This window comes from Triturus cristatus, chromosome 5_1, assembly GCF_964204655.1.
Source record: "Triturus cristatus chromosome 5_1, aTriCri1.1, whole genome shotgun sequence".
Classification (NCBI taxonomy): Eukaryota; Metazoa; Chordata; class Amphibia; order Caudata; family Salamandridae; genus Triturus; species Triturus cristatus.
This window is the reverse complement of record NC_140587.1, coordinates 413,170,249-413,190,783: the sequence shown is the minus strand read 5'-3', so window position 1 is coordinate 413,190,783 and position 20,535 is coordinate 413,170,249. Positions and strand designations below refer to the sequence as shown.

At 42.1% G+C, this 20,535-nt stretch overlaps 1 protein-coding gene across 1 annotated transcript in view; it reads right to left on the bottom strand.

The window, feature by feature from the left end:
• Positions 1–468: 468 nt before the first annotated feature.
• YWHAZ (tyrosine 3-monooxygenase/tryptophan 5-monooxygenase activation protein zeta) overlaps positions 469–20,535 on the bottom strand; it is a 50,359-nt gene continuing 30,292 nt past the window's right edge. Inside the window, exons 4-6 of the mRNA XM_085605163.1 lie at positions 4,848–5,011; positions 4,669–4,764; positions 469–1,535 (exon numbers count right to left, since the gene is read on the bottom strand). Of these exons, the coding sequence (XP_085461289.1) occupies positions 1,467–1,535; positions 4,669–4,764; positions 4,848–5,011 (329 nt within the window). The 3' untranslated portion in view covers positions 469–1,466. The remainder of the gene's footprint in view (positions 1,536–4,668; positions 4,765–4,847; positions 5,012–20,535) is intronic.

Genomic DNA, 20,535 nt, shown 5'->3' with positions numbered 1-20,535 from the left:
CCCCTAGCTCAGAGCTGCACGAAAAAAAGTAATGAAAGGCCATCATTGGGGCATTCGAGAAAATGGGGACCTTCTGCGGCAGTTCCTGTTAGAAGACAAATTTGCTGCTATACAGAAGACTTTTTCTGCTGAACAGCATTCTTGGGGACTCAAAGTGGTTTTTAGTTTTTCTTCTTTTCACTAAAGCGGTTAGGGGATTTTTATAGCGATTTCAACTTTACGGTTTTAGTGCTGGTAAAACACCAAAGGAGGTGTGTCACTAAGATGTAGCTACTATAGACTAACCTAAGGATTCCTCACTGAAGCCTGCTTTACCTAAAATCCACTGAATTATTAACTTTGTGGGAGTTTGTTCTGCTCTCCACCACATCAGTTCATAATCCAGATTCTCACAATATTCATGCAACTATGAATGGACTCATTTTGGAGCCATTATATCACAAAACTATGTTGGAAATAATTGGAAAGTCCATTCATAAAACTTTTATTCCACTTACATCAACTTATTACACATGTTCTTTAACAATTATGCTTGGATTGTTCATGAAAATTTCATAAGACATTAAACAAAGCTAGCCATCATCTCAAGTTATTTCCCTGTTAACTATTTTTCACAGCCACATGCATGTTAGGCAAGTATCAAAAAATCACAAAAGCAAAAAAAAAAAAAAAAAAAAAAAATACAATAAAAAAATAAAAAAGTTAAATACATGGTTTTTAATTTACCGCTGTGCTTGATATTCAATGAAATTGGGGATATCAAGCTATTCATTTTACTGCATTTTTACTTTTACATTTGTTCTTAGGTTGTGGCAACCATTTAAATACAAATAAAATGAGTATAGCAAAATAATGAGAGCAAACAGCAGGAAACTTTACAGATAATGGAATGTGAACCGTTTTTGCCTTTCATAGCTGGCGGGTTACTCAAAAGTTGGCCAATTGTATGACATTCAGTAAAAATATAGGTGTAGACGTGTAAAATGTGGGCACTGTAGATTCACATGCTTGCCATGTACTATGCATTTGGCATAATTTACCTCCAATGTCATGTGTTTAGTCCTAGAGCACCCACTCTAGTCTATGCCTATGGCTGCAACTGTACATCCCTTTGTTCTTCCATTATACAGACCAATAGGCAGTTTTTTTTTTGCTTGACAATTCAGTTTAAGAATAGCTTTGTGGAAAGCCACAAAACACTATGCCAAACATTTAAAATGTTTTTAAAAAGCCACATTTGCCTTATTGGCCATTTCCAATGGAAAACAACTCATTAAACGCCCCAAATGTGAACTGGCTCTACTCCCCTATTAAACACAAAACCACAAGGGAAATATAGAAATCCAAATAGAAGTAACATAAACCTGTCAAAAAATCGTAAACAAAAACTATTTGTGGGACAGTATGGATGACAAACGGTCTATTGGGTAAATATTATAATGAGGCAGACAAAAATGGAAGGCTGGTTAATTCTCCCCTCCCTCTCCTGCTTCAGCTTCATCTCCTTGAGTATCTTGAGTGTCCGATGTCCACAACTAAGAAAAGAAAAATGTAGCAAATTAGTCCAAATTGCAGTTTTAAGAAAGTATAAAAACAAAATGTAAAAAGCATTACCATCTTAATCAAATTCTGCACTCCACGGGGCAAGCCAACAAAACTAACAGATTTAAATCTGAATTAGGATTCTCAGGTGTATATTTTGTCAGGTCGGTCTGTATTTAGCCATATTTATTCTTGCTCACTGTACTATGTTAAGCCGTATTACCTGTATTTCCATTAAATTTATAAAAACAAAAAGTGGAATGGTTCAATTAATCTCAGCTACTTGTAATTACATAGACCACATTCTAACCCACTGTTTTGTCCATGAAGCCAATTGAGACAGGCCAGTCATACTAATAAGATTTGGTCCTCTACAACAGGAGCAGTGGGTCTAGCCCCAAATGCCAAGCCATGCCCCCTTTCAGATGTAAATACAAGCAGCACCAATACCTGGGTGCAGCTAGAGTTCAATGTCACAGATGAACCCCCAATAGGCAGAAACCAGTCTGGAGTGGAGTTTGATCTACCCAAGAAACCATCAAAACTGAAATACAAAAACATGCACCACAGCTTTGTAAGGCTTCATCAAGAAACCTTGCCTTAATTGCTCTGCCTTTCAGTTTGCACAGCTACTGGCCAGATAGTCAATTGACAGAATAGAGGAGAAGTTCTGTTTTTAGATTTAAAAATTAAACTCAGCCAGCAAAATGTAGCTGTATCTTTCGAAACCAGTAAACACAGAAAATTTATTTAGCGCTTAATACCCCCGACGGGGCATCAAAGCGCTCTTTCGGCGAGTAGGTAGAGGACACTGTTATTACAGCTGTATAAGTAAACTTCACTAAGGAGTGAAAGTGAGATGCAGGCCCTCACTTTACAGGAACTTTTCAGTCAAGTCTTTCCAAGATACATGGTCCCTTAGAACCAACCCTAAACTCTTCTCGGTGCTGTTTTTTCCTTTCCAACTTAACCAAACAATTGTGCTACCAGTCGTTGCTACTCAACCAAATTCTGTTGCAGGAAGGGTCCTTTACACAGTAGAAGTTAAAAGAGCACTAAAACCTTTTACAAAAAATACAGCAGTTTGACGCTTTTGCTAAATGACCTCATAAAAGACCAAATATTAAAAGCTGACATAGGTAGAGGGATCAGTAATTCTAGCCAGACATGCTACCTTAAAGCCAAAAAGGTCAATCCCACTCTCCTCTTGGCCACACATTACTAGAAGAAAAGGGGTCAACCATGGCTTTTTTTGAGAATATGTCCATAGTTGACATATGTAAAGCAGCTACATGCTCAAACCTCCCTTTACAAAATATTACTGTTTGCATGCACACAGCTCAATTCTAAATACCCCCATGTAATTCACACTATTGACTGACAGTCCCCAATCTTTACAAGAATACTATAATGATGTTAATCAGTTTTTGCCCTCAAGAAGTTCTGCCCTGAAGTTGCAAACGCTGTGTTGACAAATCTGTTCAGGATTACAATAATTTTGAAACTATCAGGAACATCTTCAAACTTAAATACACTTAATACAACGGTTAAGTTTAAAGCATTTTTCTGTAGGACTCTTTTGTAGGATCCAGGGTTTGGAACACTGCAGGCACTTAAGACTACCTTTTTTGACGGTCTACTTTATGATATCCACACCAGAGGAGGAAACTGGAAGTTTGCATCAGGAGGATGGCGTTTGTTTGGCTTAAAAAAAACATTGAGTCATCTGCTGGGGTGTTACTTATTTTTCATACTGGTGCATAAAGGTATGGAATTTAATACTAAAATGACAGGCGTGCGAAGCACGCCTAAAGACTGCATCAGAGTTTCTGGTGTAGAATTAGTGGATAGAAATCGGTTCCACGGTTGCTGGCCTATGCTTAGGTGCCACATGCCTAGCCACTCCTATATTGGTTTAGAACTTCTTTAAAAAAAAAAAGAATCCAAAAAGTGGTCTGCCAGAGTTTCAATGAAAGAAAAATGAGGCTCCACTACCTGCTTATCCGATAGTATTGCTTAATGAATTCAACTCCTCTCAAAGCCCAAGCCCCAAAATTGATAAAAATGACGAATCCAGGTCTACTTATATAGATCCTAAACCTTGGTATGATAAAATCTGAAGCTGCATCACTGGTGCTCAAACCATATATACGATCCATAACATCAACAGGTGCACCTCTCAGATCTGCAGTGAAGGCATCTTGCGCTACTTGGTGCCAGTGAGGACTTTGTTGAACAAGGTTTGTGCATTTATTCATGGCACCTAGGATGTGCACATAACGTCACAAGATGAGTATCCATTAGAAAGGAGTCTTTGACTACCCGTGCTCGCTACTGGCCAAAATAATCAAATGCTGTACAAAATCAATAAGCCAATGGCAAGCATGTTCCTGATCAACTTCTATGCATCATGTTCTTGACAAACTAGCAACAGGGTTTTGGGTGCAAGGAACACATGCGGAGAACCCATAGAGTCATCCCCCTTGCTAAAGTTATGAATCCTGGTTCTCCAAGGCATTTGCTTACTCAGCAGGATCCGCTGGGGCTGTAGGTAAAGACTCCATACCCCACAGTCTCAAACTAAATTTAATGACGGCACTTCAGAGATTAATACACAGTACAGAATCATCCTTCTATGAAGATATTTTTTTAAAAGACTGGATATGGCAACCGAAAGCATGGCTGGAACAGTCTGTGAAAGAGGAGACCAACATCCAGAGGGCAAAGCGTAAAGTGAACAAAACTGTCTAAACTGTTTTTTTTTTTTAAAACAGTCCAAGAAACAAAGCCAAACAACCCGTCTTTTATTCAGAGATCCTGGTTCCAGTGCAGAAACAAACCGCCTTGGCATTTTAACAGTACTGGAGCAGCCTCCCTTCTTAAAGTTATAGCAGTGCTCTCCATCTGATCCAATTACCTTCAACTAGCTTTTTTTTTTAAATTCTAGTTGGATTAATTCAATAAGACAAAACAGTGTGCTTTTAAATAGCCACTTCCTAAAACGTTCCTATACAGAGTCTTCAAATAAATGTTATGGGAAAGATTCTGTTTATGAATTCAATCTGAATATAGTGATGGAAAAAATACATCTAGACATTGATTTCATATTAAAGATGACAAACTCACCGTTAAGTTGTCTCTCAGTAATTGCATTATTAATGTGCTGTCTTTGTACGACTCTTCACTTAATGTATCAAGTTCAGCAATGGCTTCATCAAAAGCCTGAAGAAAAAGCAGACAAACCGCTTATAGTACAAGGAATTAAAATAGTTGCATGACAAAAGAAAAAACAACCAAATACTTACAGTCTTTGCAAGAGTACATGCTTTTTCTGGACTGTTTTGAATCTCGTAGTAAAAGACCGAAAAATTCAGGGCGAGTCCCAGTCTGATGGGATGTGTTGGTTGCATGTCTTTTTTGCTGATGTCGAAGGCCTCTTGATATGCTTGCTGTGATTTGTTCACAATAGCTAGCAAAGGGAAAACAAAGTCCTTTTAAGCAGAGTATCAAAACCTACTACAGATACACAATACCAGAATTAAGTTAACACTACACCACAAAGCTTCAGTTTAAGACCAATTCATGGGTACAAGCCTAGTGGGGTCTTTCCCTGCCGTCACATTCTATGTTTTCATTTTATAATAGGCTAAATAACTCAAAGGTGGTTAGAAGGAAAAATTACTTGCAATCCTAATTCTGCATCACAGGTATCTTAACTGAATTCAAAGCCATGAACAGCCCCACCCATGGACAGGATCCCAGACGAAAATAAAATTACTTACCTGTAAATGTAGTTCTTCAGTATTGGAACTTTCATAGATTCAGATGCTTGAATCAGAGTAGCTAGCAGTTACCAAATTCTTTCTTGTATCTTTCTAAGTGTCAAATCGATATGGTCAACCTTTAGACGAGCCCATATACCTTAATTCACTTAACATTGACATTCAGAAACATTTGTACAATTCAAAACATAAGTAAGAAATCATTAGAATAGAAGATAAAATAAATATCTATATCAAAATATGCACAGTCTTCCAGTAGTAAGGGTGCAGGAGGGAGCTAACTGTCACTGAAAAAGGTTCCTCAGCACTGCCTGGCCTACTGCTGCATCATTGTGAGCTATGGCATTCAAGCAATAATTTCTGGTAAAGGTGAGGGTACTCATCCAGATTGCAGCTCTGCAGATGTCCTGGATAGGTACTCCAGCAAAAAGAGCAGTAAATGTAGTAATCTCTTGTAGGGCGAGCACACACTTGTGCCCGCAGAGGTTTTCCTGCAGATTGATGGCAATATTGGATTGCATTCTAGATCCAACCTGTAATCGCCTTTTGGACAGAGGATAGCCCTTCCAGGGTGCACTGAGCAACATGATGAGCTGGGTTGATTTCTGAAAGGCTTTGGTTCTGCAGCAGTTGGTGGTGGAAAGAAGGTTTTAAGGATAATAGGATTGTTCAAATTAAAGTCCATCGGAACTTTGGGGATAAACTTGGGGTTATATTACAAAGGACTACCGTCATCGCTAAATTGCAGAAATGGTTCCAGTATAGGAAGAGCCTGAATTTCACTAAATCTCCTGGCCGACGTAAACACCAGAAGGGCAACCTTTCATAAAAGGAACTTGAGCGAGGAAGAGCGCACGTGCTGCTTTGTTTATTGTGGTGTCAAATATCACTCCCAAGAAGGCTATGCTAGTGGAAGGGCGGAAGGTTGATTTCCTCTCATTTAGGGAAATCTTAGATCGGCGGACAGTCTTGTACATGACTGTGGATGACTGGAATGCTGACTGATTGCGATGGTGCTTTCATTAACCAGTCATCCACGTAAGGAAATACTTTATGCCATGGTTTCCTTAGGAAGGCTGCTACTGGAGCCAGGCATTTGGTGAATATTCTTGGAGAAGATTTCAGGCCAAAAGGCAGCAACCTGAATTGATAACGGTTTCTGGCTATGGCAGATCGAAGGTACTGCCTGTGGGAGGGATGGATGGGGACGTGAAAAAAATGCATCTTGTAAGTCTAAGGTGTTCATGTGATTCCCCCGAGGTTCAGGGGAAACCATGTTCTGTAGTGTGACCATACAAAAAGACTTTTTGGGCTAGGTATGGAGTCCTTAAATCCAGGATTAGACGCAATTGTCTTACATTTTCTGTACCAAAAAGAAACGGGAATAGAACCCTTTCTGGGACTTTGGAACCGGTTCTATTGCTCTTTATCAGAGCATTTTAAGAATCTCTAAACACAGGAGATGCATGTTTTTTTCTTCTTGTCGACCTGATGGAAGTAGAGCGTGGGATATGAAGGAACTCTAAAGTATGGCTGAATTGTATCAGGTTGCGGACCCACTGGTCTGTTATTTGTTTACATTGGTGTAAAGAAATTTGCCCTCCCAAGGAAATCTGTGGAGGAGTTGGGAAAGATAGCTGGGATCTTTTACTTGATGCCCTGCTCTCCCTCTGGGGGTAGATTTTGAATAGGTCCCCGATAGTGGTTGCCACTGGACATAATGCAGTCGATATGGATGGGAAGAGGTAGTGTAGGAGGGATACTTCTACTGCTGATATCCACCTCTGTAAGAAGGAAGGCCCCTTCCACTAGCTCCCCTAAAGGGTACCTTTCTGTATTGAAGCGTCGTCAACGACTTCGCAGTGTGTGTACTTTATATTCTGCAGTGCATCGATGTGCTTTACAAACGCTTCTGTCGAAAGGGAGGTCAAGAATCTTGTTCTGGACTTCTGGCCTAAACGAAGTGGCTCGAGCTTTCCAGGACGGTGCAACACTGCTGCACCTCCCAGCAATCTGAATGCAGTAGTGGCGATATTCATTGCACAATCCATCACCTTCGCAGATGCGCTCTCCTCTTCCTGGAGAATTTTCTTCACCTCTGTTTTACTCTTTCGGAAGTTGATACACATACACAGCTAGATCGCTCCACTATTGTCAATCATTACAGACCTAGAATGGCAAGAGCATTGGCTGCTCTGCCTACCAGAGCAGACATTGAAGAAAAAAAAAAACACTTACCAGCGTTATCCAGGCGCCTGCCTCCATTATCTGGAGGTGTGGTGATGGGTGCAGAAGGGTTGACCTGTAGTTCCTGGATCTTATGGAAGGACTGATGGTGATTTCTGAAGTGGCTCAGACGGTAAATCTTAAACCCTCTTGGGAAAGATGGGAGAGATCGTGGCCAATTCATACTGTTCGGGAGGCGCAGATGCTAGCGAAAGTCTCGTCCTATAGTCCGCCAACATGAATTGCAGGTCTGTTAGCAGCGATGATGGCATGCAGACTACCTTCTCCCGATAGTCAAGTTGGTATTCCTGTTGAAGAAAATACTGATGCTCCCCACACTCTTCGTTCAAATCATCTTCCTGGTACTTAACTTGCAATTGCGATGGGCAATTCAGGTAACCAAAAGGACAGTTCCTCAGAATCTTGCTCTTCCAACAGATGAAACGGCATGTGGGTGTAACATTGCTGGGTGAGGCAACTTCTGGTGTAATCTGCCTCGTCTAGGTTTCTCTTTTCCTGTGTCTATGACTGTGCGGCACTTGCCTTCAGCTTTGAAGTCAAAGACTGGCAGGCCTCCCTACTAGACAGTGAGGGCTTCCACAATGGACTCTTGGTCGCCGGTTTCTTTGGGAGGCACAGAGGTAGGTTTCCTGAGTGCCTGCCTGGGGGGGGGGGGGTGGGGGGAGATAATAGAAATAGAAAGCTCAGAGCCAGCCTTTTTTTGATGGTCTGTCCCCCGAAGAATGTCCCTTTCTCTCCTTATGAGGCACTGCGTTCATGAGAGGTGTTTGAGGACGCTCGCTAGAAGGAGCACAAGGTGATTTCTCCCCCCCCCCCCCCCCCCCTCTATGCGACCTAGATGAAGAGGGAACCTCCACACAGTCTTCTCAAAATCACGGTCTTCTTGACCTTGAGTTGAAGCCATTTAAGGCACCCCACGTGATCAGTTTTATTAGAAAAGATAAGACATACCTTACACTCCTTTGCCTTATGGTTAGGATACAGGCAATTAATGTAGTCACTGTGAGGGTCGTCTGTATAAAGTCTTTTCTTAGAGAAGGTGGCACAAGCGCTAAAGACTATCTCCTTATCTGACATGACTATGCCAGAAACAGGCAAATCAGTACTGAAGATGGTACTGCAGTAGATGTCGATTGCAGCAAAGAAATCTGACAAAATCCACTGAAGTAGTAGAAGAAACTGAGCAGAGTTCAGAGACCCCCTAGCACAACATGCAGCAGCAAATCTGAGGGTCTATGGTTCTTTGAGAAGTGTTCTAGAGGGAGAGAGGTCCCGATTGGTTCAGGATTGACTTTTGGTCTCATTTACAAAACAATAAAGATAAGTTACAAAACTGAATGGGCCTCGGCCTAGTATTAGCTTTACTTTGCTATTTTTATGCACCGGTGACCCCCATCTCGACGACTGGGAAGGATTCAAGCATGTGAACGTATAAAAGTTGCAATACTGGAGTAACACTGCACCAGACTTAAATTAGGGAAAGGAAGGGCCATGGTTTAGAAATTAAATTAGGATACTTCTGATGTATAAATAAGATCGACACCTTTCCTTCTGCATCCCACTATCTTCAGAGATGGTCAAACACCAGACTAATAGAAAAGCTCAACCACAAACTACAGTGGCTTGAGTAATTAAGAGTATAGAACAGTCAATGCTCCTTAGTTCCTGACCTTATCCACCACTGATGGAATGGGCTTCAGAGACTACCTGGTACAGGCGTGTTTACTAAACTAGTAACTATGCAATTCAGGAAACCGTGCATGTAGATGCTTGATAAGGACCATACTTCACAAACAACTGATTAGATTTACCGAGGTGTCTCCTAATGTCCGCTGTGCAATTAGATTACTCTGCCAGTAATATTGGTGTCCATAAGATCACAGGCAAAAAATGGTCTAATTGGCGTAACACTATCGAAACAAGGATGAATTAGCCCTCATGACTAAATGATAAATCATGCAAGTTGAGCGGATTAAGCCAAAATCTAATCTACCGTATGGAGAGAAGTGATACTCATTTAAACAAAAAGCAGTCTGCCAAGAAAAAAAAAAAAAAAAAAAACACCAACAAAAACAGTGAACAACGTAGGGGCTGTTGTGATCGGATTCTCTATCCTTGCTAAGAAATACTTTATAACCGGGACAGTGGCTGAATTTAATTGCAGGAAGTAACTGCTGACAAATGTAGCTTTCTTTGTATTCCCTGCTTACAGCATCTACTGGAAAGGTTGGCACATGTATAAGATTCACCGAGTCTTGGAAAGCGCCATCGCCAAATGGCAGGCACTTCCCTGAACGTTCTGATCTGGGACGTTCCTAAATGTTCAGGTAATACATAGAGGAGTGGTTGGCTTTGCATTAATTTAGGAGTAAAGATTTTTCAAGACCATAAACATCAAAGTGCATGTGCTACCAATGTAAATTCATCCCTGCCAACTATACTTTATCAAACATACAAACACTTACTACAATTCTCATTGCAAACTTTTAGATTCTTTCCAGAACCACAATGGAGTAAGTAGGCAGCCATGGGCACAGCCTTACAGTGGTTTACTGCTATATGCCTGTAGTTAACTGCTACATGGCTGTAGTGACCACCATAGCCTGCTTTACGCTGGGGAGATATCAGGGAAGGGTGATAAAGTAACTTGAGCTTCCCAACTGAAGCCAGGCAGTTTTTATGTTGAGCCTAGAGTCCGCGCATGCGCTGCGAGGCATGCTGTAATCCTTCTCAGGTGTTGGAACACAGCCAGCACTTTCATTGGTTGCTTGGTCTGGCTTCACACATTCAATGGCTTTCTTTGTGTACATTAGTCCTGCCTCTTGGCAGTTTTGATAACGCCCTGGCGACTGGTCCTGCTACTTGGATCCTTGTAGTGGACATTTGCTTTGCTTCTGAGCACTATTTTCTTTTCGCCATCTCCTCTCAGGTCAACAGTTTCTTTTGGCTTTAAGGCACGGGGAGAGCCAACGTGGAGGCTCGAACCCCGATTCCCAGTACCAAAGTCAGCCGCTCTACATCTTATGCACATCCTGTCGGAATAAGGATCAGCAGATTTTGGGCCTTTTATCTACATTTCCCGAGGCACCCTAGCCGTGCCCCTTTATTAAGTTTGTTCCTTACTGAGACAATGCACACTGTCACGGTTCTGCGCTACTTTCATTGCAGCCGTGCAGAGTTTTGAAAAGTGAGCTTTTCGATTAACAATGGAACTAGCAGCTTTTATCCACTTGGGGCAACAGTCTTTGTGTTTATACATTAAAGCCCACATGCGATTACTGAAAGATTAAAACAGGAACTAGAAAGAAGAGAAGGGAAACAGCAGGCATAATGGAGAAATGGGCTTTAGGTTAAAAAGGGTGCCAGCGCCACCTAAAGTTGGATACAGCACAATACATAACAGCACATTTAGCAAAGCCAAGGTCTCCTCGTTGGTTAACCTGGACAACTTGATCTTTGATGTAGCCAGCTACAGACTGGCCTGTGAAAAGGCTGCGGCTGATGTTTCATTTTTTTCTCCAGGAGCGAGGAAGGGACATTTTTATCTGCCCAGGTAGCTACAGTATCCGTGGCTCTCGGGCTATGGCACATTGGGTAGAGACAGGCACCCATCCCCCCTCAAAAAAAATCTGCATTCACCGGGAGTGGCTGACTTCACCATCTATATTTGTGAAGTGCACATTAACAAGCATGAGGACACTTGAAAAAACTTCAATAGTTTACATGATATCTCAACCAGAATTATTATTTTAATTAGTCTAGTTCAGTTTGCGGTGTTAGGCAAGCAAAAGGCTTTTTTCTTTAGAAGCACGTGGGATCGCTATCTTATTAAAAGGTTTGTATTGCGCTGTACATTAGCTTCTAAGTCACTTCAAAGTACTGAAACAAAGAAAACAAGCATTTGCAATGCAACATCTCACATCTGCGAGAGTTTGAGCTATTGGAATTGTAAAAGACAATGCCTTGTGTGTTGGTTTTTAACAGATAAATAAAAGGCATTGTCATTTACAATGCCAATAGCTTAATCTCTCGTAAATGCGAGACCTATTGCATTGCAAATGCTTGTTCGGATCTGTTACAACTCGAACAGATTTTACTTTAGCCACTGATTTAGATGTGTACTCAAGTTAACCCAGCAAAGAGCAGTGTCCCAGTAAGAGACTTCTTTACCCAACACAGACAGGGACTTAGTTTTAGTAGCATTCTGTTTTAGTTCACGGTTGCTCACCCATTTACGGATGCTCAGACAAAAGCTCAAACCTGGTCAGTAATCAATTGACTGCCAGCGTAAGAGTCCGCTCTAAAGTCAGTGACAAGACGGCAAAAAATCTAAAATAAATAAATAAAATGAAGGTGACTGATGAGCTGTGGGGAATGCCACTTCATTCCCTTTACTTCATTCCATCTCAAGTTTGAAAAGGCAGAAGGCCCCGAACCTGCTTTCCTAAGATCTATCACCTATCCTCAGGAACTAGAGACTGAGCCAAATGTAGCAGAGGACCACGATCACTCCCACTGCACGACCCTAAAATGGGCCAAACTTCATCCAAAGTGGCTAGTAAGGCGGGATTCAGCTCCCCACCTGAGATTAGAGCCTATCTGCTATGGATTGAAATATTGTGCTCTTCCAGGTAGCGGAAAAACGGTTTGGTCACCATCTTTAACATCTACCCCATAGTGGGCAGGCGAGCAATGGGCCAGTATTAAGTGACTGCATTGGTGCAGTTAAAACCAGACAGAATATAGATTTTTTTTACTCACAGTAAATCCCTGCCCATAGGTTGACATTAAATATTTGACGTGCCCCATTTAAGATGGACTACTGCTTACAGAACTACTGGATAAAGTCAGTCTGGAATGCCCGACTTGCAGCTTAGATCGGAGTCTAGTTCAGACCGGTCAGAAATATTCCCCTGCTGGATCTCAATTTGTTTTGCTGAATAAACCTAGGCTCTGCTCAGCTTAATGGATAAATCCCTCAGTCAGTAGATATTCATCTTGCCCAAAAAAAAACAAAAAAAAAAAAAGCTACATGAGTGTCCCAAAACACTTCACAACAAGGTAGATTGCTGGAGACAAAATCAGGATGAACTTAATAGGCTAAGATGGACGTTTAGCATCCACGATTTTATAGCAATGCTACAGACTAATGGGAAAAGAGGCCCTACTACACTTGACAGTAGTTAGAAAGCGTAAACTGAAAAAAAACTATTATGGTCAGGTCAAGAATGTTGTGAACAAATATTTGCTCTTTTCATAAATCGGTCAAAGATATTACCCAGCACAAGGGTAGCATGACACAAAAACTGATGCAGTTGGGAGAGCCTTAAGGGCAGTAAAGAACTTGCCTATTTGTTGGTACATCCATTTGCCAACCTTCCAGCATTCCTGGATCAAAATGAGACTAGAACACACAACTCTAAAGTAGTATCAGTATTGTCCTCATCGAATATAAAAGTATACACCAACTTGATGCAATAGATGACAAACAGATCATAAGGACATAAATTGTCCCATTCTGTTAGAGAGCAAAATCAAATTTAGTTGTACAATTCGGTGCCCATATTGTTAAGTCTGGGCAGTGATGGAGGTAGAAGCATTATCTCATCTCCTAGATGCAAAAAGCAGGTACCATCTTGGTGTTAGCATGAACGTAGGTATCATCTTGGTGTAAGGATGAACTGCCTGGCTCAGGATCTTGAAACCAACTGGAACCTCAAGCAGTGCAGAGCTCTAAAGATATCTTATTGGGTACTATCACTGCCATTGAAAAATGAGTCTTAAGAAGCAGGGTGTTGTGGAGACCATGCTGACGAAAGTGGAGCAATTGAAATCCCTCACTAAACACATATGCTTTCAAGAAGACTGTACCAATGTAAACTGTCTGGAGGCGAAATGCCTCCATATCAAACAGTGCAACTACTTTCATCATTTTGACAGCAAATAAAGTAGTGTCAACCTATGATGCAAATGCCAGCAGCATTGAACAGATAGTGCCGGTGTTTGGGGGTGGCAATGTTACTTATGCCCATACTTCCTGCCCTGTGGACCTGCCACTAAAGGAGCCCTTCAGAATAGAGAACTCCGTTCCAGTTAAGAGCACATTCACGGACTCATTTGTAGCCATGTACCAGTTTCTTGGTCCTTCCCCATTCTTGCAGTCAGCTGGATCCCTCACACCTAAAGTCCCCTACAACATCTCCGCCAAAAGCAGCAGTCGTACAGTGTGGAAATATGGCAAACAAACCAAATAAGCCATGTGGGCCCTTGACCACTCTCTTCCTTCCATAACTGGGAAGCCATACAAACCTGAGCAATTGGCAGCACAAGGCATAATGGTTAAGCTTTCTGTATCTGCCGCTCATTTGCTGCATTTCCTGGCACAGATGTGTCACTGAAGAATATTTAAAGTTATAATGCGAGGTTAGTGTATCATTTGTTGCTAATTAAGACAGTTCTATTCAGGGAAAGACAGGACGCTTTGGAAAATTTGGCCTTCGATATGCTGCAGCTTTTTTCAATTTAAAAATGCTTAAAAAAACAAAAATGAATGGAGTGCATAAGAAAAATCTTAAATGCTGAGGTAGGCATTTCACAAAACTGCTTTGCTTTCTAGAACATGCGCGTCACTATCCACTTCCAGAACCAGCGTTCTTCACCTTAACACTCCTTGCCCCTCTCGCTTATCTCAATTCAATCCCCAGTGCTTCTTGGTTAGCATTCCTGTTTGTGCATTGCATCTGGCTATTTTCAGCCGATGCTGTAGTTGGATGCACCAAGCTCAACACAATATCTAAGATTTGTTCATCACAAAAACGAAAGACTGTCCAAGAAGAAAAACAAACTGCAAACATCCGGGCCCAACACCAGATGGCGATCTATGCTAAGTGTACAATCTGCAGCTCATATGCCTCGAACACGTGGTTTACGCTTAATCTTCGTTTTCCTCATCTCCACAGGCATAAATCATACAAAAGACGCAACAGAAAACTAAACTTGCTGAAAAAAGTAGCCATTTTTCTGACATGGTACTTCAATTCTTCACTTCCTACCTCAAATACAATCAATTCATCTTGATGGGAAGATAGAAATACCCGAATTCGTAAACACTGAATTGTCCTGACCCACACCATCCCAGAGCGTATATACCTGCACAAAGCTTTTCGGTAAAAAAAGGGTTTTAGTGGCTGGAAGGGTAAAAAAAAATCGACACATCTCATTTATAAAAAAAATCATTCAATTAAAAATAGTAATTTGACACAAACTACCAGAAAACATCTTTCACAAACCCCTTTGATAGGAAAAAGCAAGCGAATGGAGGACAATGTAGGCATATACAGTCACTGTGCCTTTATGGGCAACATTATTCCTCCAGTGCCCCATCATACCTCAGAAGAGTTCACTTTTATATACTTTATAGGATCCTGATGAAATAACTAAACATTGTATACTCTCTCGGGGGAAAAGGGAAATTAGCTTAAAAGGTATCCCCTGGAAAAGAGCTATGATTAGTAGGAGAACTGGTCCTTCCTTTCTAGGGGATCCTCATCAATAGTCCTAAGCATCAACTAGAGTAGTAACCCTACTGCTTTAAACACTGCTGACGAGATAATAAAAAACCCTCATCAATCCTGATCCAAACAGATTCCTCAACAAGGCCTGACCCACTCAAGTATCTGCCATGGAATACGAATCCAAACAATGCCTGGTAAATGTGTGTACTGATCTCCGGGTAGCAAGTTAACATCTATGAAATCGGGATGTTGCTTACAACGGTGTGGCAGCTGCCTTTTCCACAGCAGAGTGTGCCATCTGCCCATAAAGAACGATTTTATTTGCCAAATGGTTACATTCTAAAGCAAGAAAACAATGAATCTAGAAATACAAGCAAGCCATAGTTTACAAGCAAGTGATAAGATTATGCGATACACTTTATCCTATTCAAACAACTCTTTACATCTAAACGGCAAAGCTCTCTACTTGATTAAAAAGTTTCAGAAAAAGATGGTTAAAAATAAAAAGCTTTATTTACATGGAAATCCGATCTCTTTTTGCCAGGAAATTGAGAGTTCATTACAAACCTGTTCCTACGAAGAAACATTCTTTAGGACAGAGCCTGAATCTTGTTTACTCTGCAGACACAAGTAATAGCTAGCAAGAAAGTAGCCATACGTATTAAATGTTAGAGCAGCCCTGTGTCTAGGTTCAAATTGTTGACAATTTTGAAAGACTATTCAATCCCAAGATAAATGGGTTTCTAGAGAAAGGAATTCCCTTACCACCCTTTAAGAAACCGTTCATTGCGGGCATTCTAAAGAGCTTTGTGAAGGAAATTTCAGGCGTACCAGCTCAAATATAATACAGAAAAGACAGAGCTACTTTTTGGTGTGAATTCACTTCAGCCTAGGCAGTACTTTTCCTCCTCCAATACGCCAGCCAGCTCTGATCTAGATCAGAAGTTAAGGCTGTCTCTCTTCTACCTCAGGCTAATGCTGGGGTGGGGGTGGGGACGACTTAGTTTGGGCTATTGCGTGTGCCAAGAAAGTTTATGCACTCTCAGCTCGGAAACAGGTAGTACAGCCCCTAACATCTAGGATTGACTAGTTGTGCACTGAATTTGGGCCTTGTGGACTATCGGACCAATAAACTGCAGGTGGTCTAAAACATCAGACCTACTACTCTGCCTGCCACTGAGAATATACGTGTCCCCGCATCTAAGGGCACTACACTGGCTCCCTATTAGGAAGAGCATCCTTTTCAAGACCTAGCTACTGGTACACAGGGCCCTCCATCAGATTGGCGCTGGGTGCCGCCGAGCACCATCTAGACGCCTTTGTTCAGCCAACCTTTCTTGGACAAAAAACTAGCGTTCCAGAATTGGTATTTTTTCCTCCAATTTCTTTGTTGCGTTTTTGCCAAAAGGACCAAAACGGTCCATATACATACACAGGACTCCGTGGGATGAGACCCCACAAACCTGTAAAACACGAACACATGCACAGCGTACCCTTAGCCACACCGACACCACCACAAATCACTGCCAAAAATGCTAAACAATGGAAGCCCCCAGATCCTGTTGCAGTCCAATGTATACATCATGGCCATATTGCCTGATCTCAGCATCCAGTTGAAGCAAGACAGTGCGAACAGGCTCCACTAACGAGTCTCTATAACCTGCCTCTCTGCCAAATCCTCCGATGTTTCTGGGGCATCCCCCAGCTCGGATTACAGCTGTTTCCAATCCCATACAGAAATCCATCCTTCTTTCATGCCCCTTTTCGCTAGTGTGAGCCCAAGAAATAGTAAGCAACTCTTATAGAAGTTCCCCACAGTGCTTTGAAAGTAGTTTCGGGACAGAAACAACCTCACCCAGGCAGGTCACCAACCCCCTCCAAAAGTGTCAGTGCAATACACCACACAGTATGGAAGACATGCAGCGAAGACACGTGGGAGATCCCATGCGACTTGTATAATACGCCCTATGGAAATATTTTAATTTGATCAATCGGAAGAGAAGATATTGCTGCTCGGGGTAGGGCTGCAGTCATAGTCATATATAACCTGGAAGTCTCACCAAAGAGGTAGTAGGTCCTTTTCATACTTCGGACCATCAGCATTGAGCAAACTCCCCGTGGAGTTGCGGGTAATCTTAGCCACCCTCCCAGTTTCGGAAGAAACTGAATATATGGCTTTTTAATCAGGATACATGGTTTGGTCTCAAACAGTTAACATGCAAGGTGCAGAGCGCCAGGACACTCCTTGGAATAACAGTATGCTGTACAAATGTCAATTACATTACATATTTCCTACATAAAGCGACTGTTTTTACTGGTGTAAAACGAAGTCCAGACCGTGCCATGCCAAGATTTAGGAGCTATAGAATCACCACCTGTTCTTGGTATCTGAATGCATTGACATTTTTTGTATACAACAGATGCAGAACCTCTTCCACTTAAATGCACAGGAAGCCCCACCGGAATGTCACTTTACCGCTTTCAGAACCTCAGTCTTGAGAAAGATTCCGATCATTTTGCAGAGTTCAGGCTGCAAAGTTCAAGGATGGCAGACTGGGGTGCAGGGTCTACAGGGGCTCGAACAGGTAGATCTGTGAACTACCACTGGCTGTGTCATGCCATTGCAGGGCCAGGATAATGCTAGTTAAATAAAACTGCTGCCATTATCGGAATGGGGAAAAGCAGAGACATTTTCCTGACCAGTCTATCAAAAAGGCATTCCTCACTAAACCTGCTTGGCAGTACAGAGGCAAAGCTTTTGCATCTTTTGGTCGTATCTGCAAATGAGTATGAGGCCAACTCCATTTGGTTTTCTTCGGAGAAGTGCTGCAAAGCTTCTTCAGATTGTGGCTCTCTCCTTGACGGAGTGTGTGCCAGTTTGTTCTAGTTCCCAGGTAAACAGACTGCAGTGATGCTTAGATCCCTCGCTATCAGCCATTTCCAAATTGTTTAAACTTCCAGGAACAGTGGTTGAGAGAGTTCCCCATGCTTATTTAGATTTTACACAATGTGGTTGTACTGTCCATTTGAACAAGAAAGTCTTTTGATCCGACTGATGAATGACCGTGCCAAGCGAAGAGTTCTTTATTCCAAAGGGTTGATATGATCTTTCCTTCTCAGACCATGCCCCTTGTATCTGCTGATGATCCATGAGAGCAGCCAAAAACAGGAGGGAAGCAGATATTACTATGGTCTACACTGGGATGTACTGATGAAAAGGGACCGCCTTCGGTAGACTGGCTGATCACCACCAATATCGGAACTGAATTGCTTCTTGAGTGAGCTTTAACTTTCCCTTCCCAGTTGTCTGAAGCCCGGTTCAAGTCCTATTCTAGACATGTTTAAAGACCTCATGAGAAGTCTGATATTTGGAAGTAGAAAGATGCAGGATATAAATGACCCCAGTAATAAAGATATCTGTTGAGTAGTTGGGTGGAGTGTGTAATAGACTGGGTTTCTGGCACCCAAGAGGATCCTCCTCTGAAAGATACACTTTTGGGTGACTAAGGTTGCGCTCAAGTAGTGAATCCTTAGCACCAGAATAGCTTTCAACTTCTGCAGGACTGTAAACCCAGACATCCCAGGATGCCTAGAGCTAGATTGATTAGTTTTATTACTAGATCTTGAAATGCCACTCTTTACCAAACAGTCGTCCAAGTATGGGTAGACTAAGCTCTTTACCTTTCACAGATAACTAGTCACGAGTGCCATGCAATTTTTGAAAGGCCAAAAGGGAGACCCTTGAATTGGCAATAGCCTACTACAAGCGATTCTTATGATTACAATGTTAAAGTAGGCAAACAGTAAATAAGTGATTCTTAAGCAGGAGTCTACAAAGCTTACCGAGTTGATCTGTTACTGTTTAGAAAATTAAATATTAGCAGTCCATCAAACTGAATCTAGAAGTGATGACCGTTTGTTTCACTTGAAGCACTGGTACCCACCAACAAAAAGTATACATTAGGAGAAAAAAAAAGGTAATATGCTAGAATCTAGAATAAAGTTTAGCCTTTTAGAACAGAGCAACAACAAAAACACTTTAAAAAGCTTCTACCTTCCAGTTAAAATACATTTCAAGTTTGAACAGTCAATTTCCTAATTTATGCATTTGTTTGATTGGGGGAGGAGCTGGGTTGGTGTTGAAGCAAAAGGTTATAAACGACTGCTATAAATCTATGTAATTGGAGGGGGGGGGGGGGGGGGGGGGGGGGGAGGTCTGGTGCAATGATACAGCCTGGATCCGTCTTGACCCATTTCTCAATCGCAGCTCGAAAATGTGTCTGTATTCTCTTTCAAACCAAAAAACCCAGGAATTAAACCCACTTCCTTTTTGCTTATTAAAACTTCCTCTACCTGAATGCCTGTGGAGGAAGGCGTTGACTTCTCTCCGAAGCAAATCCTGATGTTGGTAGGATTTCTTCAGCGGTATGACTGGTGGAGGGATCTGAACTGGAGAGAATATCCATTCTGAACAATATTCATGACCATTTGTCTCTTATATTATGCCACTCTTGAAGATGTCTGGTGTTGTATGTGAAGACAAGGAATGGGAGTGCCTATGCCTTTGACATAGGAGGTAGATCGTCTAGGACATTTGGAGTACCTCAACAGAGTCGACCTGTGGAATCAAGACCTAGAGTGACATCTACTCCTGCGTAAAGTCTCAGGTTGAGGTGACTCAGGTGTGGACGCTCTGTATGAGCATCCACTGGAACTTTTCTTAAGGGAGGAGATAAACGGTACTGGAGATGCAGGTGGTACTAGAGGGATCTGGGTTAGACTACAGACCACAGGAATGCTCTCCGGTGGGAGAATAAGTTCCGGATTACTCCCAGTCAGAGGACCTCATCACTCGTCATCAATATTTTAGACTATAAAGGCAGTAGACCAGAGGATGGTGATGGTCCCCTGCTCCTTAACCCCTTCAGTGCCCATGACGAGCTGGACTCGTCATGGGCCGCGGTGGCGCTGTGCCCATGACGAGTCCAGCTCGTCATAGACCCCGCCCGCTAATGCAACGGCCGGCACTGGGCGGGGAAAGGGGCGGGCACTGAAGGGGTTAACTAAGAAAACGGTTGCCCACTTGGAGCTGGTCTCATCAATTGAATCTTCTGCGTCAAAGGTGGTATTGATGTAGAGACATCAAGTAGCTTGGTACAATATTAGTTTGACAATGTTCTAAAGTTAAGGAGCTACGTAGTCTTCTCTCCTGTCCACGCCTCTTATTCTTAAGGACACCCTGAGGTAGAGGGCACACTCCTTGCCTCTTGAACCACCTTTAAGTCACCAACTGCAATCTATTCTTTAAGCCACGCAGCCTGATTCTTCGCTTGTACTGTAGGACCCTTCTGAACATCTGGCAGTGGTCGCAGTCCCCAGGGTGGTGATCCACTCAAAGAGACTATAAATAAAGGTCTTATTTCTACAGACATGTCACTTCACAAATAGCA